The sequence below is a fragment of the Paramisgurnus dabryanus genome, chromosome 20 (genome assembly GCF_030506205.2).
Source record: "Paramisgurnus dabryanus chromosome 20, PD_genome_1.1, whole genome shotgun sequence".
Taxonomy (NCBI): Eukaryota; Metazoa; Chordata; class Actinopteri; order Cypriniformes; family Cobitidae; genus Paramisgurnus; species Paramisgurnus dabryanus.
The window spans coordinates 30,004,515-30,029,152 of NC_133356.1; the positions used below are offsets into that span (position 1 = coordinate 30,004,515).

The 24,638-nt window shown below is 37.9% G+C and overlaps 3 protein-coding genes across 3 annotated transcripts; 2 read left to right on the forward strand and 1 right to left on the reverse strand.

Annotated features, from left to right (window-relative positions):
- Positions 1-432: 432 nt before the first annotated feature.
- On the forward strand, positions 433-7,431 carry ppm1g (protein phosphatase, Mg2+/Mn2+ dependent, 1G). Its single transcript, XM_065250838.2, has 10 exons — positions 433-955; positions 1,160-1,229; positions 3,234-3,319; positions 3,456-3,579; positions 3,977-4,443; positions 4,707-4,835; positions 5,215-5,449; positions 5,579-5,708; positions 5,957-6,053; positions 6,340-7,431. The coding sequence occupies exons 1-10, from the start codon at positions 845-847 to the stop codon at positions 6,529-6,531; spliced, it is 1,641 nt and encodes a 546-aa protein (XP_065106910.1). The 5' UTR covers positions 433-844; the 3' UTR covers positions 6,532-7,431.
- A 61-nt stretch (positions 7,432-7,492) lies between these two features.
- On the reverse strand, positions 7,493-10,641 carry LOC135732622 (uncharacterized). Its single transcript, XM_065250849.2, has 9 exons — positions 10,435-10,641; positions 9,976-10,043; positions 9,851-9,898; positions 9,698-9,762; positions 8,478-8,515; positions 8,297-8,376; positions 8,145-8,207; positions 7,934-7,984; positions 7,493-7,763 (listed from the first exon to the last, which is right to left on the reverse strand). Exons 1-9 carry the CDS (start codon positions 10,499-10,501, stop codon positions 7,710-7,712), a joined length of 534 nt encoding a protein of 177 aa, XP_065106921.1. The 5' UTR covers positions 10,502-10,641; the 3' UTR covers positions 7,493-7,709.
- A 572-nt stretch (positions 10,642-11,213) lies between these two features.
- apmap (adipocyte plasma membrane associated protein) lies at positions 11,214-23,704 on the forward strand. Its single transcript, XM_065250826.2, has 9 exons — positions 11,214-11,498; positions 11,639-11,755; positions 13,647-13,762; positions 14,121-14,213; positions 17,510-17,626; positions 17,776-17,950; positions 18,042-18,176; positions 22,498-22,690; positions 22,995-23,704. The coding sequence occupies exons 1-9, from the start codon at positions 11,407-11,409 to the stop codon at positions 23,202-23,204; spliced, it is 1,248 nt and encodes a 415-aa protein (XP_065106898.1). The 5' UTR covers positions 11,214-11,406; the 3' UTR covers positions 23,205-23,704.
- Positions 23,705-24,638: the final 934 nt, after the last annotated feature.

Here is a 24,638-nt window from a genome sequence, read left to right on the forward strand (position 1 = left end):
ACACTAATGACGATGCAGTTTGTCTGATTTTATTCACATATTACAGAGGCTAGGTCCGATCTGAGTAGAGGCCAAGCCCAAAAATGTCCAATGTCACACGACACTTTGTAAATAGTACGGTGAATTGAAAAACTCTAGTAGATACCGGAGTATATTTTAATATTTATTATGATAAAGTTTAACACGTTAGCATCCAGGAATATACTACAGTAAATACATGTTTTTTTTCATGTGGGATTCAGCATTGACGGCAACAAAGAGACAATATATAATTTTATTTTATTAAAACATATCAGAACTATGTTAATAATTTCACTTAAAATAATCCCAGTCGATAGCAAAGTTTGCCTGATTTATAAATTATTTTATTTTATTTTCAGTTAATTTGAATCAGGCGCGTGCGCAGAGCTGTTACGAACGAGCAGACTTCCTCTTCCGGTGTGCTGAAGTCTTCTATGAAATGGGCTTTCAGATGCACTGTTGATTATGTTGTGTCACACGTGTTGAGGGCTTTTCTGTGTTTTAAAAGAGATCCAGATCGCATTAAGTTTTATTCCCCTCTATATTTAATGTGAGTTCGTGAAAAGCCTCACCCGGACTCTTCATTTATCTGTGATTGTTTATTCAGAAACTCCAGCATCATCTGCAGTGTTAGCAGTCCGTCAGCTAACAGCTAAAGTACCGGCTAACATACCGGTTTACTTTCATCTAACGGTCACTGCACACTGAGATGTGACGACTACCTGCTTAACACAGAAATACTACTTGTTTTTTTGCAGTCGACAAGTCGGGTTTTGGTCATATTGTTTGTTAATCCATCACCAATCCTTATTGGCATTGTATCATGGGGGCATACTTATCTCAGCCCAATACGGAGAAGAGTGCAGGCAACGGCGGGAATGAGAACATGAGCTATGGGTTCGCGGCCATGCAGGGCTGGCGAGTCTCTATGGAGGTAAAATACGCACTTTCAATTTTTTAATTATTTATAAATTGCTTGCTTATATTTGAGTGGGTTATAATGTGAGCGTGGCCTTTATCAGACGCACTTACATAAAAGTGATTGTTTGATCTTTTTAAGTAACCATTATGTGCTATGATGTTCACGTGCTTTGAATTAATTGTGGGAGTTCAGTAACGCCATACTTTTTGTTTCCAGGACGCCCACAACTGCATCCCCGAGCTGGATGATGAAACTGCTTTGTTTGCTGTCTATGATGGTCATGGGGGTAAGTTCAAAAGACTAAAGTACACAACATATATATTAAAAAAATTCTTGATTCAACCTGAAGTTTCAAAAAAAGACCACATATTGAAAAGAAACTTCAAAATCTTACTTTTCTGATGCCAGACTATTAAAAAACATTTAAAGTGTTAGTTCACCCCAAAATGAAAATATTGTCATTTACTCACCCTTGTGTTGTTATAAGCCTGCATGAGTTTCTTCATTCTCGTGAATACAAAAGAAGATCTTGACAATTGATTGTAAGCACACAGTTGACAGTACCCATTGACTTTCATAGTATTTGTTTTTTCTTCTATGGAAGTCGATGGGTTTCATCAACTATCCGCAAACCATCATTTATCAAAATATTGTCTTTTGTGATCAACAGAATAAAGAAACTGATATAACATGAGGGTGAGGAAAATGGTTACAGAATTTTCATTTTTGGGTTAACGATCCCGTTAGGCGCATGACTTGCCATATTTATGCATTGAAAACAAAATTATAAGCAACTTATCTCTGATGTCTAATCATTTCATTGTGTTTTATTAACTGTTAAGATGGCTAAAAAAGATTATTTTGACTTTTTCAGTTCATATATCGATCCCGATGCCTGGCTTTGTATATCTGTCGATACCGATCTGATACCATTGTTCAAATAATTTTAAAATTGTTAAATGTGTAGAGTGCTTTCTGCTACATCTAGTATAATTTTACATTTAAAAACCAATAGTTTAAAATGATTTACAAGTTAGAAGAACATTAATTAATTATTAATCAAATGGCAGTGTTTAGGAGAACATATAATAGGCACATTTGATCAAATAAATATGTTAAATATATGTTCCTTAATTGCGCAAAACTGTCACAGTAAAAAAGCTTTAGTGTCCAGATGGGTATTTTGGGAATTATGCACTTGACCAGAACTTTTATGCACATCCCGGGCGCAGAATTGATGTTCTTGAAGCATTCTCCATGGGAATCCACGCTCGATCGCAATGGAAAGTTCATAACAAAGCGAATAAATTCGCCCTGTGTTCATCACATAGTGAATTGCATCCATCCAAAGGCTTACTGAGATTTTATAAAATCAGATCTTTAAAATAGCCTACAGTTATCATGCGTGTGCGTTTGTGAATGACGCGTTTCATCCGTCCGCTTCACCAGTGCGAGTAAGTTAGAGTTTCTGAGAACTTAAATATCTTTAAATGTGCATTTGTTACTTCACATGAAGTTATAGAGTGTATTAAAAAGACTTTGAATATAGGGCATAAAAACGTTTATGGTGCTTGCTTTTATAATACTTTGTCCTATTAATCACTTGTTAGTAACCACTACGGGTAACGCATAGTATCGGAAATTGGATCGGTCCTATTATTCCGATATCCGATCCAGCAAAAAGGGCCCGGATCGCCCCAATCCAGATATCTGATCGGTGCATCCCTACTGGGAGTTAAAGCGCAGCAATGCACAGTTTTCATATCTTTATTTGTATTTACATATAAAAGTCTTTCAGGCACAGCGGTAAGAAAAAAATGTGGTCATAGTCAAAATGTTAAACTTTTTTCAGTTTTTGGTAACGTTTAGTTTAAGTAGGTAACTTTCACAATAAGTTTTCACAATCGCATGAGGTGGTTTTTCAGCCAATTCAAAAAGGGAACACATCACAAAACTGCAATTTTTCACATTTTTGGGTCACCTGATGTATGTTAAAGTCACATGATCATTTTAACAGATGCAAAATTGCATACTATAACCTCCTAGAAACACCTCATACATGAACGCTTCCAACTATAAGGGGCATTGCCAATGGTTGGATAACTCGCCTGCATCTTCTTTAAAAATAATGGCTAGCACGGATGCACTGATGTATGAAAACGTACCTAAATCTTTCACTGTGTTTTTGGTATGACTTAAAATGTGCATAACATCGGTTAATAAAACCCCATCATTTTGCAAATAAGTTTTTCGTTGACATCAAAGCTAATGTGTTGCTTTGTTTCACCAGGTGAAGAGGTTGCTTTATATTGTTCCAAGTATTTGCCTGAAGTTATTAAAGAACAGAAAACTTATAAAGATGGAAAGCTGCAGAAGGTAAACTTAACCTGACAGTTCTTGATAACTTTCTTGCTGCCAGTACACACAATGTAAACATTAGGCTGCTCAAACATCACTCATGTTTAACATGTAATCACTGGCCCATCGTTTGTGTTATGCCGTATATTTCCAGGCTCTGGAAGATGCATTCCTGGCTATAGACAGCCGAATCACTACAGAGGAAGTGATCAAAGAGCTTATTCAGATAGCTGGTCGTCCTCAAGAAGAAACTGAAAAAGTAGCGGATGAAGATGATGGTTAGTATAACGTCACTTGGATTATCAATATGCATGACCAGTTTAAGTATAACGCTCTTCATGTCATGTTAGCCTACATTTAAAGGAATAGTTCAATCAAATTGCATTTATTGTTTTCGTGGAGCACAAAAAAACTGTTCCTTATAAAGTCTTCCTTTAGCATGAAGTAGAAGTCTTTATGGTCCACAAGCTTGTACCTGAACCCAAAGAGACTTGTGGATGTGCTACCCAGAACCGACCCGACCTTGATATTACACGTAATATTACTCAGACCTGGATTAACTAAATTGGGACGGTTTAAAATATAAACCCCGAATGGGTCCTGGGTCGGGTCCTCCATAGAGACCTCTAGCACATTAAGGTCAGTAAATGCAAAAGATCTTTTTTTATTTTTCAGTTGATAATGAAGAGGCAGCTCTACTGCATGAAGAAGCCACCATGACAATCGAAGAGCTGCTTATTCGCTATGGGCAGAACCTGAATAAAAACTGCAAAAAGCCATGTCAGGATTCCTCTAAAGAGTGTGAGGAAGGGGAGAAAACTTGTGCGGAGAAGGAAATCAACGGTGAGAAGGAATGTGGGGCTTCTGAAGCTGACAGCCATGGGAAGGAGAAAGCAGATGTGAATGCGGACGCACCTGAAGCCTCAAAGACGAGGGCCTGCAGAAGAGCTGCAGCCTCCAATGGCAGCGGTGGCTCCTCCTCCGGGGGCTCCGCTGAGAAGCCTGGGTCGACCGGAGATGCCGGTCCATCCTGCTCCTCTTCTGCAGCTCCTGCTCCGGGAAGTGCCAAGTCTAAGTTTTTTGAAGACAGTGAGGAGTCTGAGGAGGGAGAAGAGGAAGAAGAGGAGAGAAGTGATGAAGAGGTGAGGGGAAAGGTTTAGCTTAATCCTAATATAAATAATTTTATTGCAGGATTTAGACTTCCACTTTCGCCTGCTTTGACCTTGACGTATTACACGTAGAAGTCACTTTGGATTAAAAACATTTAGTTAACTAAAGAATAGCGTAAAAGTTGTTTAATAGAAACCGAAGGTGCACACTTATTTAAAACTAGACAAACTAACTGTAAAAGCTTTTTGTACATATAACTTCATGTCTGATGTCATTGCTTTGTCACGGCCAATAGGACTGCAGTGAGGAGGATGGCGAAAACAGCAGTGAGAATGAAGATGATGACGACACAGAAGATGGTGAGGAAGAGGACACAGATGAAGAGGAGGAAATGTGTTTGCCCGGCATGGATGGAAAAGAAGAGGTAAGAAAGTGGGTAAATGTTATGTATGCGCCTTTTTTCTAGTGTATTCGGGATGCCATAACCTTAGATAATATAGTGTACCCCACGACTTTCTAAAAATTTGTTAGATAGGAATAAATAGGGCTCATAAATGGCTGTTGAGAATCTAATCTCTTTTGAAGGGAATGGAGGCTTAGACTAGGGTTATGCCAATAGACAATACTGTGGTCACACCCTTAAAATATACTTAAGTGAGCATAAAAAGCAAATATCTTTGGGGAAAAAAATACTTTGCATGGCATGTCCTGGACAATACCACCAGTTGTGACATGTTTTCTTTATCCATGCAATGTTTTCATCTTCCTTACCCGTTTGCATCCCCGGTTTCTGTAATTCACAGCCTGGTTCAGACAGCGGCACTACGGCTGTAGTTGCTCTCATTCGCGGAAAGCAGCTCATAGTCGCCAATGCTGGAGATTCCAGGTGCGTCGTGTCTGAAAAAGGAAAGGCAGTGGATATGTCATACGACCACAAACCGGAGGATGAACTGGAGCTGGCCAGAATAAAGAATGCCGGGGGGAAGGTGACGATGGACGGCCGCGTCAATGGAGGACTTAACCTCTCCAGAGCTATTGGTAACTATACTCATTGCTGTTGCCTTTGGGGCTGTTTAACACTTGGTATTAAGATGTGTTTTCATCCGCTTTGTGTGTCTATTGTGTTTCACTACCCGAATTTTCTAACTTGACTTATTTTTATTACAGGCGATCACTTTTATAAAAGAAACAAGGCTCTTCCTCCCGAGGAACAGATGATCTCTGCTCTCCCTGATATCAAAGTTCTTACACTAAATGAAGACCACGACTTCATGGTTATTGCATGTGATGGCATCTGGTAAGACAAAAATACATATATTTAACAAATTGTGATTAATTTTTAAAAGTCTTTGAGGTATATTTAATAACCTTAATGTGTTATAATGAGGTGTAATTCATTCAAACTATTTGTTTCCAACTTGTTGCTTTGTCATCATTTAGAAATGCTGATAGATCTCTTAAAGGAAAAAACTTAAGTGTTAAACTAGAAAGTACAAAAAATGATTACTTCGGTAATGAATAGCTGACCTTCTTATGTGTTTTAAGGAATGTAATGAGTAGTCAGGAGGTAGTGGACTTTGTAAATGAGAGACTCAAAACAGACGCTGGTAAAAACAAGCCCTTGTCTGCCATTGTTGAAGAGGTAAGCACTGATTCCTTCTCTTACGTAGCATTATTTGTGTAGTATCTGTAAACTTCCTGTATGGCCCATTTGTGGGACTTGGGGTCTATGGGCACAAGCTGATAAAATTACCGGTTTATGTTGATGCACACTAAAATTATGTTTTTGAAGCCATGGAAAGTACTTCTGAATGTGGTCCAAAAATACATTTTACACCGGTATTTAGCATCGTCCACTTGTGATCCGATCGTCCAGTGCAAGCCAGTTGTTAACAGGGCCTTATTGTTTGTTTGTTTGTTTTTCATAGCTCCTGGACCACTGCTTGGCACCAGACACATCAGGGGACGGCACAGGATGCGACAACATGACCTGTATGATCATCACCTTCTCTCCATATCTGGACAGCAACGTGGCCGAGATCAGCAAGAAGAGGAAACAAGATGAAACCGGTGCCGCAGAGGAAAACGGCAGCGACAGCAAAAAAACCAAAACTGAATAAAACTGCTTTCATGTAATGTTCTGATCTTCAAGGACTCTTTCCCATTTGAATCAAGACCACAAGGGAAATTTTTAAGTATAGCTCCCTGATAAAGAGCGTTTTAGTTTAAAACAATTCAAAGAACTGTTAACCAGCCATTTTGTTCTTTGTTGTTTTTTGTTCTGTTTTTGTTTAGCGGCCCGTCAGCAGTGTCTACTTATAATGGATTGATCACAATTGTATGGTAGCAAAGGTAATGTCACATTATTGAGTCTCTGTGCTCGTGGTGTACTTAGGCCATCATACCCTTGTTTATGTACATAGTGCTTTTCCCATTAACTGTCCTTTTTTTCTTTTTTTTTCTTTTAAATCGTGGATCAATTGTGAGTATTTGTGACCTATTCTCCAGACACCCGTATGTACTTGATCAAATACATTTTTTTAAAAATAACGTAATGAGATGCTGGTCTGTTTATTCCCTGATAAAGTCATTGGATATACCCAAATAAGGAGAGAAATGAATCCTGTAGAAATGCTCTTCAAGATGAAAATGACATTCCTTTCTCCCATTGCTTTATGTTTCTGAGTAGCAATTGTTTTTGAATTGATGTTAAACCGCTATGTCAAGCCTCTTTTTTTGGATCTTCTGAACTGAGATCAACGCCTTAAACTAAATCATTTCAGTAACTGAGTAAATCGTAGTTATCAAGTCAATGTCCTCAATGCTAAAAAGGGAGAGTTTCTGTTTTCCATTGTCTTCAGTCTTGAAGCATCCATTAATACATAAGGTTTATATACGATGTATTTTGGAATATATATTTTGGTACTTTCCAGAACATCTTTGTGGCTTATACAGGGAAACAAAAAGTCATTGCATTACAGCTTTTTTTCTGTATCAATAAACAAGTGGAGACAAATATACATTGTGTTTGTTCTTGTGAAGCAACATTTACCACCCAAAATGTGTGTCATGTGTGGCACAGGTTTTATTTAAACTTAAATAAATCATGAACACATTCTAGTGACAGCACCTAAAATAATGTACAGAAGCTTTTGTTGTTGTTGTTTTTACTTTATAAACTACTGAATGTTTTTAATATACATAAATAGATGGAAATTCATGGTTTTTACAAAACTTCAGAAAGATTATTTTTTATTTAGTTTATTTTTAGCTCTCAGACATTCAATAGAAAAGTCATTCACCACAATGGAGCTCTTTTAAGCATCCCTTCCCAGCAATAAGACTCAGCCATCTGAAATAAAACAAACATTGTCTGTTATTGTCTATTATTTATAGTTTGATAATTATTAAAACAAATTCTGACACCATAGATTGCTATGTTTTTGTTTATAATCCATATATATGATAGCCTTTCTGTTTTGCAGTAATCATTATTCCTCACTGTATTATATAAAAAAATACCTGCATTCGTTTGTGAAGAAATACCAACTTTTGGTTAAGTAACTCAATATCCTGCAATAAGAGAAAGATTGTTCTTCTATTATTTCTGTGCACCAAGCATGTATTCAAGGATTTTAGTGTAGGCAATTTATATTAAAGTGTTCTCATATTAATGAGACAAACTTGGGAGCATATACAGTTCTGAATGCATAAATGTGTGTTGATAGTTCACCTTTGTCATCTTTTCATGATGTTTTAGTTTGACTTGAGGCAACAGGTTTTCTAATCTTTCAATCTAAAACAAAAGCAAACATATAACACTGTTCATTGGTCTTTATTAACTTGATTTAAATTTAAAGTCGTAATTTGTGTAAATAATCTCACTCTTTTCGCGATGCTCTGTAGTCTTGACTTCAGGGTTTTATTAATCACAGTCAAAGGATTACTTCTAGGTCTTGGATTAACTGTAATCATAAGAAGATTCAATGTCAATCTTTTGATAATGTGTTAATGCTGTTTAAAAAAAGAAACACAAATAACTGAATTGTGACATGAGTTGACATACCATGCTGGTAGTTTCTGGCCACTTCAAGGACATATGGCCTAAACAGAATGAAAACTGAAATGTTAAAATTATCGTGCCATTTAAAAAAAAATTAATTTCATTTGCTAAAACGTAAAACAATGACAAAGAAATATAACAAATGCAATAAAATGACTTTTGATCAAATTCTGATTAGACAGAGTCATACACTCACCTAAAGGATTATTAGGAACACCTGTTCAATTTCTCATTAATGCAATTATCTAATCAACCCATCACATGCCAGTTGCTTCAATGCATTTAGGGGTGTGGTCCTGGTCTAGACAATCTCCTGAACTCCAAACTGAATGTCAGAATGGGAAAGAAAGGTGATTTAAGCATTTTTGAGCATGGCATGGTTGTTGGTGCCAGTCGGCCAGTCTGAGTATTTCACAATCTGCTCAGTTACTGGGATTTTCATGCACAACCATTTCTAGGGTTTACAAAGAATGATGTGAAAAGGGAAAAACATCAAGGGTGCGGCAGTCCTGTGGGTGAAAATAACTTGTTGATGCTAGAGGTCAGATGAGAATGGGCCGACTGATTCAAGCTGATAGAAGAGCAACTTTGACTGAAATAACCACTCGTTACAACCGAGGTATGCAGCAAAGCATTTGTGAAGCCACAACGCGCACAACCTTGAGGCGGATGGGCTACAACAGCAGAAGACCCCACCGGGTACCACTCATCTCCACTACAAATAGGAAAAAGAGGCTACAATTTGCAAGAGCTCACCAAAATTGGACAGTTGAAGACTGGAAAAATGTTGCCTGGTCTGATGAGTCTCAATTTCTGTTGAGACTTTCAGATGGTAGAGTCAGAATTTGGCGTAAACAGAATGAGAACATGGATCCATCATACCTTGTTACCACTGTGCCGGCTGGTGGTGGTGGTGTAATGGTGTAATGGTGTGGCGGATGTTTTCTCGGCACACTTTAGGCCCCTTAGTGCCAATTGGGCATTGTTTAAATGTGGGGATGTGGTGGAACGGGAGCTTCGTGCCCTGGATGTGCATCCCACAAATCTCCATCAACTGCAAGATGCTATCCTATTAATCTGGGCAAACATTTCTATGCCACTTAGAATTAAGTCAGTTCTGAAGGCGAAAGGGGGTCAAACACGGTATTAGTATAGTGTTCCTAATAATCCTTTAGGTGAGTGTATACCTAAACCATATGACGGGACACTATATATAAACTTACATTTGTTTGCTGTTTGGTGGCATGCTGCAGTTTAATGGGATTAAATATCCTTGATTGTTTCGGATCTGAAAAAGTATTGTGAAATTATACTGTGTTAATTCACAATCTCTATATCTATATATAACTGCGTATATATAACTTATGCAAAGATACCTTAAATGTTGTCTGAGATGTGTGAAGTCTGAAACAATGAGCTAATATCTATCAGGAGAGAGAAAGCAATTATTTAATAATACATACATCTCAATAGCCAAACCAACAAATAAACAAAAACATACTTGTGTTACAGTGGCTACATTTGCCCCACTTGGAATATGAACCTCTCGTAAAGCAATGATCCTGCCATCTGAAAAATAAACAAATTTGCCTAAAATGTCTGTTTGTATGAAATATCTTTTCATTCAAATACATAAGTAAGCACAAAAGCAATAAGCAGCCGCAACAATATTTTACATTTTGTATTTGCTATAACCAGATCATGTTGTCAGTTACACCTGTTGCTCAATTTCCATCTTAATATGTTTTAAACATTGGGACCTAAAACAAGTTATTGTTGTCTTCAGTAATTTAGGTTGTAATATAAGAAATGTTTTACATAAATAAAAAGATGAATGGAAAAGCAGACAATGTCTTTGATTGCAAACCTACTCATGTTGCCATGGCAACCTGGATGCTGCACTGCCACTCTCTAACTAAATGCAATTTAAACAAGTTTTACAGAAAAAGAGTAGACTAACCATTGAGATCAAGCCTTTTCAGGGCAATCCAAACTCTATTACGAGTGTTTTCAGTAATAATTGCCATTAAAGCGTTAACGTACAGCTTCCTGGACAGCAGAAGAGCTTGCGCTAGCGTTAACCAGCAGTATGAAGGCAGACACTTTAAAATCCCCGTAAACAGGAATCCGCGATCGATTTTACTTCAGTGTTGTGACGTATTTTTGAGTAAACCCAAACCGATTTTTTTACTGTCTATTAATGTTTTTTTTTTTTTTTTTTTTACTTTACTGTCTATGAATAAAACGGAATGTAAATAGTGGGTGTGGCTTGGTGCACGATCGCCAAAATATGACTTTGATTAAAGATTATAAGGGCACATGATTTGAATAAATATAATTACCTACATGGATAAATTGTTTATAATGAACACTGCAATATTCCATTTAAAAATAATAAGAATTGTCAGTTTTGATTTTATGAGGAAAATGTAAGTACTTACGTAAAAACAGGAATTGAATTAAATATGCAGCAACTACAACATTATTGCTTAAATGTATTTTCGTAACACATTATTCTGTTAATGTGGAGTATAATAAATGGTTTTAATTTATTATAAACAGTTCTTCGGCCAAGTCATATATTATTGGCTCCCAAGCAAGGCTGAAAGGTATTATTAAATATGTGCTTGAAAGCCGCTTCTTTCAAATAAAACACTTAGCTCAAATAAACATGTTAGCGGCGGTTCAAGACTTTTAACTTGAAAAACGACTGTAGGGTCACATTGAAGACGTCACATCGTTCCTGCCTTCACACACCGCTGCCTGCTGCTGTCTACAGCGCGCTGGTATCTTGCGCGCCTGTCATGAACTGAGCTGGGCTTGCAATGAAGTGGATGCATTTTTAGTTTGCGGAGTAGTTATTTATTAATCCATGTGACCAAACTTGTGAAGAGAAAAGAGTGCAGAAAAGAGCGAAAAACAGATTAACAGCATGAATGAGCCCGAGGGACTGCGCTTCAGAAGGTTAAACAGACCTCAAATTATCACAGACGAAACCCATGAACCCCAGCCAAAAAACACAAGGTAAGACCCAGTTGCGTTCTTAAAAACACTTCATTTATATTTGATATCTCTCTTGTGCACTTGTATTATTGTTATGTGTAAAACACGCCCACTATGCGGCTTTAAAGTGTTATATGGGTAACGTTATGTATGCATTGCAGCACGTACAGTGGGAAGGTGTTTCGTGTGACATTACTCACGCTGGTGGCCTTCCTGCTCTTCCCATTGCTCGTGGTGGTTTTCCTGTTAGAGTCTCCCATTGATCCAGAGGCATTCAGGTGAGCTTCAGCATTGCTTCACACTACCAAACACATCACTACTGTAGACCGTATTTACTTAAATACAGAATAAAATATGGTGACATAAACACGATACAGTGAATAAGAGATCTAGGGGGTCCAAGAAATGTTATGAACATTTCAATTTCAGTATTTTTTGGCTAGGAATAACAATTACGCAATTTTCATTGTCATTAATGGACATTCTGTTCGTCTCTGTCCTACTTCTAGTAAATGGCTATTGGTAAATACCTGTACACAATTGTATTACACAATACCACAAGGAACTTCCTGTTATTTTTATTGGCCAGTCTGGAAATGTTGAAATCAATGTAAAGCATTTTTTTAACAGGTACAAGCTTTCTTTAAAAAAAGAATTATAAAAACCTTAAGAAATTACTTAATTTTTTAGTTAGGAAAAGTAGCACAAAAATTAAAGTGGTTTCAAAGACACAGATGAGTACTTTTTTTATATTCCTTTAAATGGAAAACCTCTTTCATGTGAGCCAGTGTAGTCTTTTTGAGTCACATTTCATATATGAATATACATTTAAGACAAGTGCAACCAAAATAAAAATCATTGATCTACCAACTAAATAACTGTGCATTTGCAGTGAATTAGGACTGGAGCCTTTCATCTACATAGAGCATAATAAGGTCCAAACTATTTGTGTGTTGTACACAAAAAATGCTGGGTAATTTCCCACCCAACATTGGGTCTGAAAGGCATGACAATTGCTGCCTGATTAAATTAACTTAGAAAATGGATAGGCAGTTTCAACATAAAGGGACATGGCATCTGACGCACAGTCACTATGCTTATTGGGACATCCGGTATCATCACATCCATTTTGCATGATTGACATGTGACAGTGAATATAATAGGTGTGTTCGACTTCATGCTGCGCATGACAATCAGTGGCTGACTTGAAGTACTGCGCCATGTCGGTTAGAAATCTTGTCCGACTTAAGCTGGCGCTGAAGGCATGTGATTGTGACCTATGGTTTTAAAGTACCGCGCAAGCATTTCTCTCCAGAGCGGCTGCACAGTTCTAATGACGACATGGCTCTGTACACTGTACACAAGGGCGGCCGCATGCCGAAAAAAGTTTGAAAATCACTGCTCCAGGGTGCAGCAGCTGTACTTGTTGTTGTTTTTCTGTATAAAAACTAAGGCCACTGATAAGTCCAAGAAGGTGTGACTGTAATGTACGCAAAGATAACTTAACTGAAATCTATCAAACCTTAAGCACTTATTTAGTGTATGCACAATTAAATGCACAAGACCACAAGTGTAAAAATTATGACCTGCCCCAAGTCTTTTAAAATCATATCATAGCTTTGTTTAACCTACAGACAGAAATTAAAATCATTATGGTATCATCATTATGTAATAGCTCTGTTTACATAAATGTGATTCATAATTGAATCATTCTTATGAGTGAATTCTTACAATGAATCAGATGGTTTATAAAATTGGTCCGAATAATATGCTTATGAAACATTGCAGTATCATATGGCTCACATAGAAAACTTGTATTATTTCCCATGTCATATGGACTCTATGACATAGTCTGTAATAAAATATGATACTTTTATAGTGTATATGCATACATTTATCAACCAAAAAAGCATCAGTCCACATTCATTGTAAAAGGACACAGAGAACATTTTTCTAAAACGTTTCGTGATTCATGCAAGAAATTATATGAAATAAAGTTTTCATTTTTTGCTGAGCTGTCCCTTTAACTGAACTCTCAAATGTTTTCTAATTTCTCTTCATCTTTTTATTCCGTGTCAATAGTTAATAATTGATGTTGATATGTAGGTCATTTCCAGCACTTCTGAACATGAGACTTGACCGATGTCTGTTTTTCATTTATTTCATTAGTCTGAATGAACCTCCTCTTATGACCGGCTGTTACGAGCCCAACCTGAAACTGAGACAAGCAGAGCGACTGTTTGAGGATCGACTTATCGGCCCAGAATCCATTGCTAACATCGGAGGTCAGTATTTGCACAACAGTTCAGTCAGTGCCTCACATTTCACCCAGTGTATTGAAGGTCAACTGTGAGTGTTAGACAGCAGGCCAAAATAAATGAAAGATGAGTTGTGACATAGAAACACATTGTATGTGACCCTGTCTGTGAAATCCAGGTTAATGTCATCGATTTCAATTAATTTGACACGCTCTTACTCCAAGTCAATATTGAAGATACCAAGGTTATATCTTTACACAATATTCTTTACATTATGTAGGATTTATAAAAAAAAATCTATTTAGCTGGATTTTTACAAGCAGGGCTACATACTTGAAGCCATGTGGAAGAAAATTGTAATCTCTTTAAAATCATTGTTTTGTAGATGTTTTGTACACTGGCACTGCTGATGGAAAGATTGTGAAAATCGAAGGCCAGAAATTTCATGTGCTAACAACACTTGGCAAGCCACCATGTGGTAAGAGCACCAGAAATACCAGATTGCTTAAGGACTGTGAAACACTGTCATAGACACAATAACTGTGACGGATGAGGATATGTAACTGTAACTCTTTCATAAGCTCAAATTGTACACAAATAGGTAAGGGTAATCGGTGTAGTTCAGGACGAATCGTTAATACAAATCAACTTTAAAACATAAAAATCTGTTGTGATAAAGATTCGCAGGAGGGTTGGATGGTGTTGGTGTTGCCAAAACTAGGGCTATGTTTACACAACAGCGATGTTGTATAAACACGTATACACAACAGATCTGTGAAAATGACTGAAAACCAGGCCACGAGTTGGCAATGTTAGTTTGTAAAGAAACACTACACATAGCTGTGCTATATAAGTATGCATTCTTCTATAGAGCGATGAATACAAACAATCAAAATGGCGAAAGCCAATTTCATTTAGATGGACGATGAGGTAGGTTTATTCCCCAGACTAAAAAGTGGCAGCATATTGTTAAGTTTGTTGGAGAAGCGTTAATAAACTCAGTATCTTTAGTAGCACAAACACAATCCTGTAAGCCAAGCCCCCATTGTTGTTATGGCTGTCAAGTACTCATGCAGAACCTGTGATGCGCATGAAGCCATCGTTTACAGAAAATTGTGTTTTTGTCATTTAACTAGAAACGATAACGCTGTCATTTTCAAAAATGCATTTTGAAAATTAGTTTTGGCAACCAAGGGTTTTCAAACTTTTTATTTAATTAATAATAATAATTCCTTACATTTATATAGCGCTTTTCTCAGTACTCAAAGCGCTTTACATATGAACGGGGGAATCTCCTCAACCACCACCAATGTGCAGCATCCACCTGGATAATGCAACGGCAGCCATATTGCGCCAGAACGCTCACCACACACCAGCCCATTAGTGGAGAGGAGATAGAGTGATATAGCCGATTAGTATGAGGGATGATTAGTAGGGCAATGGGCAAGTTTGGCCAGGATGCCGGGGCACACCCCTACTCTTTTCGAAGGACATCCTGGGATTTTTAATGACCACAGAGAGTCAGGACCTTGGTTTAACGTCTCATCCGAAGGATGGTGCTTTTTGACAGTATAGTGTCCCCATCACTATACTGGGGTGTTAGGACCCACACAGACCACAGGGTGAGCACTAGTGCTGTGTTCAAAATATCGATACGATGATACATCGTCATGGATTCCTGACGATGCGCGCATCGATACAGCACCTTCCGTATCGATTCGGATGTACTTTTGAAAGTAACGTGACGAATTTCTGTTGATCCGTGATCCATTTGGAAAGGACGTATGTGTCCCGCGGAGTACGTAGAGTTAAAGGTGGCGGGGTATACTTTCACTTTGCGTGTCTGTCTGTCTCGCTGGCGCACGTGTCTGCATAGTGAGCCGCGTACTCGCGCTCTCTCTCTCTCGCGCGCATTAAAGTCAATGTGTTCAGTATGAAAGCGCAGATATCTTAGCCTATACTACTGCAAAGGGCTTTATTAGCCATGCTCTTATAAAACAGTACTAACGCATTTGAGAAGAAACACGACAAAGATTTGCATGTGAAAAGTTTACGTCTAGAGAAGAGATACAGAGCTACTTCAAACTATAACTGTCACATTAATAATCTGATTTCTATTAAATAGTATTTAGTCTGACTGCATGTTTATAGATATATTCATAGATGTAGAATAATGAGAGACAAGAGTAAGGCACCATCTTTGTAAAACTGCTTTTAAAAAAACACAAGTTAAGTACTAACTCTGGGATTTTAAATATTTCTAATAGCTAATAAATGAATGGCAAAAACACAACTGTTACAACACTGCTTATTCAATGTACAATAAACAAATAATAATAAAAATAATAATAATAATGTTACTTAATTCTGAACAAAAATGTAATTCAAAATAGTCTTGTATCGTGATGCGCATCGTATCGGGGAATTGTTGGCGATACACAGCCCTAGTGAGCACCCCCTGCTGGTCTCACTAACACCACTACCAGCAGCAACCTGGTTTTTCCCAGGTGGTCTCCCATCCAAGTACTGACCAGGCTCAGCCCTGCTTAGCTTCAGTGGGCAAGCTGTCTTGGGCTACAAAATCCTGAAGTACGTTACTTCACTGAGTACTTCAAAATACCAGAACTATGTGATTCTATTTAACGACATAATTAAATGGGACCCACCAACATAAACAAAATTTTTAAATGGACAAACTTTTATTATTTTCATTTATTAAGGAAATGTAAGTTTAATTGCAATACCAAAATACCTCATGGTATATCATAGTAAAATCATTGTCATTTCTTTTCATTAGTTAGACTGAACTGTTTTTGTGTCATTCACTGCTACAGCCAAACGACAATGTGCAGCCCACCTTATCCCACTTGGGACGATAAATGCCAGTAAAAATGCTTGTCTGATATCGATTCTGAATCACACAGCCGATATACCACACAGCGTTATAGGGGGATATTCAGGTTTTTATTACTGTAACAACACCTCTATATCACTTTTATATCATAATGGCTTATTTAGTTAATAATGAATAATGTTAATTCTCATCCATGTCTAAAGTTAAAGATTAAAAATGTGTTTATTAATCTGTGGCAAACGATCCTAAACAGCACATCAGTTTGTTTTGTTTATTTATATTTTGACATTTAAATATGTTTTACTTTTTTAAAGCTGCACAAACTTAAAAATAGTGCGGTACTTTACTGAGTATTTCAAAATCCTGACTGGCATTGTGCATGCAACCAGGAAAATAGGTCCTGTGACTCGTTCCTGTAAATTAATACCAGAACTATGTGGTCCGAAAGTGGCTATGGATAATTCAATATGTTCCTGTCAAGTGGACACCTAAAAGATGTGTGTGTGTTTTTTAAACATTCGGACCCAAAAGAGTTTAGTAGATCATTCCACAAGTATGGAAAAGTGGATTAGGAGAGGATATTGTGTCCCTGAGGACATGTTTGTGCTTAATGTTTAAATGGTGACTAGCTTTAACACTTGGAGCATCTTTTATCTGTCAACTAAAGGGTTCTTACTTGCAGGTATCATGAATGACATATTTTTAAATTATACATTGCTCTCTGAGTTCGACTTATGAGGCATTTCGGCAGCACTTTTTTTCAATAAAATCTGTTTGTGGACTAATGAGGAAGTTACGAGTTAGGAAACTTACAGGGTGGGTTTTTTATATAGTAAAAAGTGATGTTAATCAGATATGAAATATCAATATCACATAGTGGTGGTGGATAACCCCTATGTCTTTTGCTACCCAATTCAAAGGTTCTCATGAACATGAGCACATCTGTGGACGTCCCTTGGGAATTCGCGTTGGACCCAATGGCACCTTGTTTGTGGCTGATGCTTATTTAGGATTGTTTGAAGTCAATCCTGTCACGGGTAAAGAAGGCTTCCTTTAAAATTATTAAGTTTTAAAATATTTATCTGAAATGAACATTACACCTACAGTTGCATACTGTATATGACCGTGTTGCTGAATTGTGATCACCTTTTGTATTATTTTTCCACCTCATATTTTTGGTCACTAGGTGAGGCAAAATCTCTGGTGAGCACAGGGACGTTGATCGGAGGCCGACGTCTGGCTTTTGTAAATGATCTGGACGTCACGCAGGATGGGAGGAAGGTGTACTTCACAGACTCCAGCAGCAAATGGCACCGCAGAGATTTCATGTACCTGATCATGGAAGCCACAGCAGATGGACGGTAAGTGGGGCATAAAAAAGAGCATAAATTCCGAATGACTGATTCATTTGAAAGGAAACTGTGTTTTAATACAGCAGCTTTGCCATTTTAGTGTGTTGGAGTATGATACAGAGACCAAAGAAGTTACAGTAATGATGGAGAACCTACGCTTCCCCAACGGCATCCAGCTGTTTCCTGATGAGGAATCTGTTCTGGTGGCTGAAACCACCATGGCAAGAATAAAAAGGTGATGTACTAATACAAATTATCAATCATGTGGTTAATAATCTTTCAAATTAAAAATTTGAAGGGAGTGTTTGCATGGGGAAATATAATGAAAATCTGCCATTTTTTTAATGTTTAAGTGCTATAATTTGGTCCCAAGTGATTCTATCAACCTAGAAAATGTGTAAAAGAACAACCCAGTAACTTAGTTTTGGTAAACCATGGTTGTGATGTCAGAAGGGGATAAAACCGCCCCTTAATCTGCACTATCCAAATCCCATTTAAGTGTGTTCTAAGTGCATTATAATTTAGGCGTGATTCTTATATAGTCCTGGACCTGGCCTGTAGACCCGTTCGCAATTTGGTGTTGGGGGAATTTCTCACTTGAACTGAGCTAGTGGGTCCCTAGACATGAAATATCACTGAGGTGCTCATCCGCCATAGTGCCACGAATTACATAATAGTCAAGTCAAATATGTCCGCCATCGGATGATGATGAAAATCTAACTTCTTTGTTTCTGATTGTTAATACACATGTAATACCACTAATTTGACTAATTATGGTATGTAGAATTCATTTCAGCCAATGATATGATCATATTGGGTGATTCTGACCTTGAAAGGGCATGGTCAAGGTCGTTTTCCTATTCTGAAGAATCTCAAAAGACATGTACATGTGAACTACTACCCCAAATCAGAAAAAGATGGGACACTGTAGAAATTGTGAGTAAAAAAGGAATGGAATAATTTACAAATCTCATAAACTTATATTTTATTCACAGTAGAATATAAATAACATATCAAATGTTGAAAGTAAGATATTTTGAAATGTCATGCCAAATATTGGCTCATTTTGGATTTCATGAGAGCTACACATTCCAAAAAAAGTTGGGACAGGTAGCAATAAGAGGCCAGAAAATTTTAATATACATATTAGGAACAGTTGAAGGACCAATTTGCAACTTATTAGGTCAATTGGCAACATGATTGGGTATAAAAAAGCCTGTCAGAGTGGCAGTGTCTGTCAGAAGTCAAGATGGGCAGAGAATCACCAATTCTCCCAATGCTGCGGTGAAAAATTGTTTTCTGAGTTTCTCAGAGAAAAATTGCAAAGAGTTTAAAGTTATCATCATCTACGGTGCAAAATATCATCCAAAGATTCAGAGAATCTGGAACAATCTCTGGGCGTAAGGATCAAGGCCGGAAAACCATACTTGATGCCCGTGATCTTCGGGCCCTTAGACTGCACTGCATCACATAGAGGAATGCTACTGTAATGGAAATCATAACATGGGCTCTGCAATACTTCCTAAAAACATTGTTGGTGAACACAAACCACCGTGCCATTCACAGTTGCCAGCTAAAACTCTATAGGTCAAACAAGAAGCCATATCTATACATGATCCAGAAGCACAGGTGTTTTCTCTGGGCCAAGGCTCATTTAAAATGGACTTTGGCAATGTGGAAAACTGTTCTGTGGTCAGACGAATCAAAATTTGAAGATCTTTTTGGAAAACTGGGACATCATTTCATCCAGATTAAAGAGGACAAGGATCATATGCTCCCATTCAGACATCGTCTCTTTCAGGGAAGACCTTGCATATTCCAACATGACAATGCCAGAACACATACTTCATCAATTACAACATCATGGCTGTGTAGAAGAAGGATCCGGGTACTGAAACGGCCAGCCTGCAGTCCAGATCTTTCACCCAAAGAAAAGATTTGGTGCATCATAAAGAGGAAGATGCGACAGAGAAGACCTAAGACAGTTGAGCAACTAGAAGCCTGTTTTAGACAAGAATGGGACAACGTTCCTATTCCTAAACATTGGTCCTCCTCCAGCTGTTCCTTATATGTACATTTAACTTTTCCGGCCTCTTATTGCTACCTGTCCCAACTTTTTTTGGAATGTGTAGCTCTCATGAAAACTAAAATGAGCCAATATTTGGCATGACATTTCAAAATGTCTCACTTTCTACATTTGATATGTTATTTATATTCTACTGTGAATAAAATATAAGTTTATGAGATTTGTAAATTATTCCATTCCTTTTTTACTCACAATTTCTACAGTGTCCCAACTTTTTCTGATTTGGGGTTGTACATGTCTGCCCTTATACTGTGTATTTGTACAACACTAGACAGAGTTCACAGAAAATAAGAAGACATGGTATCTTGAAAATAGCAATGTGCTAAAGTTCAGACATCCTGAGCTGTATTGGCGCTTCTCTATAGGCCATTGGGTTGTGCAGGATTGCCCTGGCTGGTTCTGTGCTGTGAGAGGGACATGTCATGAAGGTCAAGCAGACCATTCAGCGAGTGTCAAAGGGTCCTGTACGTCACTATATAGTAGGAGCCACACACAATACAAATGCTGTAGCAGAGTTTTAGGTCTTGTTCCATGAGATTGGGATGATCACTGATATCCTCAACTATCTCACCAACAACCACACTTTGAAACAGACAAAATGCCACTGGTGAGAGGCACCATCAAGCAGTCTTGTGTCTTGGAGCGTCACTGTCAAAGACAGTGATTAAACCAGATATCCTGACTGAAGATGACTGTATGAGCAAGGTGGGGACTAAACATGCTGCTATGATATCTGACCCAGTCCAATACTTAGCCAACATTGGAGAGGCAGACACCTTAACAGAGCAAGATGCAGCGTTGGCTGAGAAGTACTTTGTGTGTGTCTGGGCCGGGGCCATGTCAACAACAACAGCTAAGAGATTTGATGACTTCAGAGTAGAAATCTGCACCAGTGGAAGTACTGGAATTGATGCTCTCCCTCCCACAAGTAGTGGGATCAGATGCCACATCCGAATGGCTTTTCTGGTTCATACAAAATGCCACTTGCTTGCAACAGCCAAGGAACCTAAAGCAAGACTAGAGCCAACGGAACATGGATGGAAGGAGCACTTTGGCAAACTCCTGCCATCAAAATGTCTGAAGCCCTTATCAGGAATTCTGCTCACAGTATGTAAGTGTGCAGGCAAGTGTGACTATCACCGATGTGGCTTTCATGCTGCTGGAGATTCATGCACCGTATCCTGCCATGGAAAGTCATCCTGTAAAAACCCATCCCACTAACATGCATGCACACCCACAGTACACTTTGAGAGAAATCAGACTATATGTGCAATTTTAGTTAATTTGGTATCATGTAATTTGTATCACTTTTATAGCTACATGATTTTATTTGCACCCAATTGTTTTATTTTATATCAGGGAGGTTATCACGTCAATTAAGAGAAAAAGCTTCCCTGCCAAATGACAAGTTTTTCCGGCTTTCCGCAATACAGCTATTATCCACAACTTATAAAACCCGGAAGTATCGCCCTAGGCCAAGCAGCTGCATGTCCGTGTATGTTTTAAGGATTGCTCTGAATCTGATCTCTATCAAAAGTCGTTCACACAAATTATCTCAGCTTTTTGCTCAAAATTTTGTGTTTTTGAAGAAACCTACCCATGTTTGAGAGGTGATAAAAAGAGAACAAAAGAAGGTAGGATGGAACAGTTTCAGGAAGGCATTCAATTTTTGTAAAAATCATGAAAAATGCTGGCGCTGGCTGGCAACTTTTTAAAAAAATGCTGGCGGCGAGAGAGTTAATGTTAAAAACAGTATTAGCAATGATAGTTAAATGTCAGATTAAGTAGAATTTGACTTATTGCATCTGGTTTTTATTCCTAATAATGGCCAAGTTATGGTCAAGGTCTTCAGAATAAAAAAAAGACCTTGACCATGACCTTTTAAGGTCAAAAATCACCCAATATGGCCACAACATTATCAGAAATGTATTTCAGATACAATAATAAGTCTAAATGGAGATATTATATGTGTATATACATTTAGAAACAAAGAAGTTGGATTTTCATCACCATTCATCGGCAGCCATATTTGACTTGACTATTACGTAATTCGTGGCACTATGGCGGATGAGCACCTTGGTGATTTTTCATGTCTAGGGACCCACTAACTCAGTTTAAATGAGAAATTCCCCCAACACCAAATTGCGAACGGGTCTACAGGCCAGGTACTGGATTAATAGATATATGTGTGTGTTGTCTATATCAGCACTTTTGGAGCGCCTATCATCCAATCAGATTGAGGGATTGTAATAAATTGTACCCAAATGTGTTTTATGTGAAAATAATTTGTGTATTTTCTATTAACAGGGCTGTTGGTAGGTTTTATGCGTTTCGATTTTTTAGCATGGTTGCCAGCTAAAGCTAATAATCTCACAATGGCTAAATATTGGCGTATTAATCAGTTTAGCCCTACTTATGCATGCACGCATTGAATGTTGATTCTTACCTGCTGTGTGCCGTTTCTTTACAGAGTCCATGTGTCTGGTCTCAACAAAGGGGGAATGGATACATTCATCGAGAACCTGCCAGGATTTCCTGACAACATCCGACGCAGTTCTTCAGGTGGCTATTGGGTGGCCATGTCTGCTGTTCGACCCAACCCAGGCTTCTCCATGCTTGACTTTCTATCTCAGAGACCCTGGATGAAAAAACTTATATTAAAGGTATAAACATCTTCTTCATCTAACACAACAAATTCAAATCATCAGTTTATTAGTTCACCAAAAATAGCTCATTATTTACTCCCCTCAATGCCACCCAAGATGTAAATGACAAAACAATCCTGAGCTCCACGTCACTATGTTGGTTCTTGGTAAACTCGTGACTAGTTGTCATATTAATCAAAAGCTATTTTATAAAATCGCATTACTTCTAATAATGCACATAGGCTTTTATCGTTTTGGATTTGTGGATACAATAGAAAAGAGTTGCATTTAATTTATTTCTTCATTGTTTTTGCATATTCAGCTTTTCAGTCAAGCCACGCTGTTGAAGTTTGTGCCGCGCTACAGTCTGGTTGTGGAGCTGCAGGACGCCGGCACATGCGTGCGGAGCTTTCACGACCCGCACGGCATGGTGGCCGCTTACATCAGCGAAGCCCACGAACACAACGGTCACCTGTACCTGGGTTCCTTCCGCTCACCTTATCTGTGCAAGCTGGATCTGAGCAAAGTGTGAAAGGAGCCGACACAAAACGGACAGATTCATCTTCTCGAGTCATTTCATCCTGACTTCCAAACCGATTTTGATGCAATTAACATTGACGACGCTTTAACGGCAGGATTTGTTAACTTCTTCCATACTACATTCAACAAATGAACAAACCACTGTGTTAATTTTTTTATTTAGCTCTGAAATATGTTTAAATGATGTGTTTTTGTGTTAGCTATTATACGCTGTGTGGCTGCCTGGTTTTTAATCGAAAGATGTGCCATTACTGTTTTTGTTTCCCACTTAAGTGAAGTATGCAGTTTCTGTACTTGTTTTATTTGCACACTATTATCTGGCACTTAAAACAGAGCTGCAAATGTGATACAGAAAATGAGATTAGAGAGACTCTTAATACTTTTTGTGGCTGCCTGTATATAGAGATGGGGAACTGAAAGAGAGTTTATTATAAAATGAATCTACTCCAGCATTATATAAGATTCAATGTGATAAATGCGTGAATGACTTAACCTATTCCTCTTTTTATTTTTATGTGTTGTCATTATTTAACGCATGATTTGTTTATGTTGCTACAGGAGATTTGCATAACTGCAATCTGATGGAGGCTGGTGATTTAGTATTTACAGGGTTCCCACGTGTCAGGGAATTTTTTTGACCAAGTAATGGAATATCATGGATTTTTGTTTCTTGATTTAAATTTTAGTTTCCGTTTATCAAAATGTAATCGGCTTGTTAACTTGTGATGTACGAAATACCATTTTCGGGTCCAAGCCTCTGCTGACTACAATTTAAACAGCTGATAATTGGCACTGTTTATTTATGTCACGCATTTAAAAAAAAAAAGTGTCATGGGTCACGGTTTATACACTACATTATACAGGCTCAGGGCATCCCAGATATAGGTCATGTGAGTTCAGCTTTTTAGTCAGTGAATTTCACATTAGAACCCCCCTGATAGCAATAAGCTCCGGAACGGATCTGCAACGGATCTGCTCCGAAGCCGACAGCTCCGGTCTGGATCCGTTGCGGATCCGCCCCGGAGCCTATTGCTATCAGGGCTATTAAACATAACTACGAAGGCTCATTATTTTGTATGCTACAAGAATTGGCAACAGTAATGTTCAAGATCCAGAACAACTTTTGCTTGAATAATGAACATTGCCGTATCTCAATTTTCATAACAAATTGGCTTCCGCGCTTTCGGTGGTTGACATCAAGGTCAGCACATTTATTCAAACTGTATAACAACTTCCGTGAGGTTCCAGCAATTATTGTTTGATCTCAGACTTATTTTGATCAAAATAAAACCAATACTTTTTAAAAATGTGTTCCTGTATAGCTCAGTGGTACAGAGCAATGGTTCCTAACTTGGTGGTCTGGTCCCCCCTTAGGAGGGCGTGGTATCCGATATGCTTTTAAATCAAATAAATATGCATAAAATGT

Excerpts from the sequence above, each read along its gene's own strand:
- ppm1g (XM_065250838.2), top strand. The coding sequence starts at position 845 with ATGGGGGCATACTTATCTCAGCCCAATACGGAGAAGAGTGCAGGCAAC. Across the intron at positions 3,580-3,976 it reads AGTAGCGGATGAAGATGATG|TTGATAATGAAGAGGCAGCT; the intron begins GTTAGTATAACG and ends TTTATTTTTCAG. Across the intron at positions 5,450-5,578 it reads TAACCTCTCCAGAGCTATTG|GCGATCACTTTTATAAAAGA; the intron begins GTAACTATACTC and ends TTTTTATTACAG.
- apmap (XM_065250826.2), top strand. The coding sequence starts at position 11,407 with ATGAATGAGCCCGAGGGACTGCGCTTCAGAAGGTTAAACAGACCTCAA. Across the intron at positions 11,499-11,638 it reads CCCCAGCCAAAAAACACAAG|CACGTACAGTGGGAAGGTGT; the intron begins GTAAGACCCAGT and ends TATGCATTGCAG. Across the intron at positions 14,214-17,509 it reads ACTTGGCAAGCCACCATGTG|GTTCTCATGAACATGAGCAC; the intron begins GTAAGAGCACCA and ends CCCAATTCAAAG.
- LOC135732622 (XM_065250849.2), bottom strand. The coding sequence starts at position 10,501 with ATGGCAATTATTACTGAAAACACTCGTAATAGAGTTTGGATTGCCCTG. Across the intron at positions 10,044-10,434 it reads GAAAAGGCTTGATCTCAATG|ATGGCAGGATCATTGCTTTA; the intron begins GTTAGTCTACTC and ends TTTATTTTTCAG. Across the intron at positions 8,208-8,296 it reads TACAGAGCATCGCGAAAAGA|ATTGAAAGATTAGAAAACCT; the intron begins GTGAGATTATTT and ends CTTTTGTTTTAG.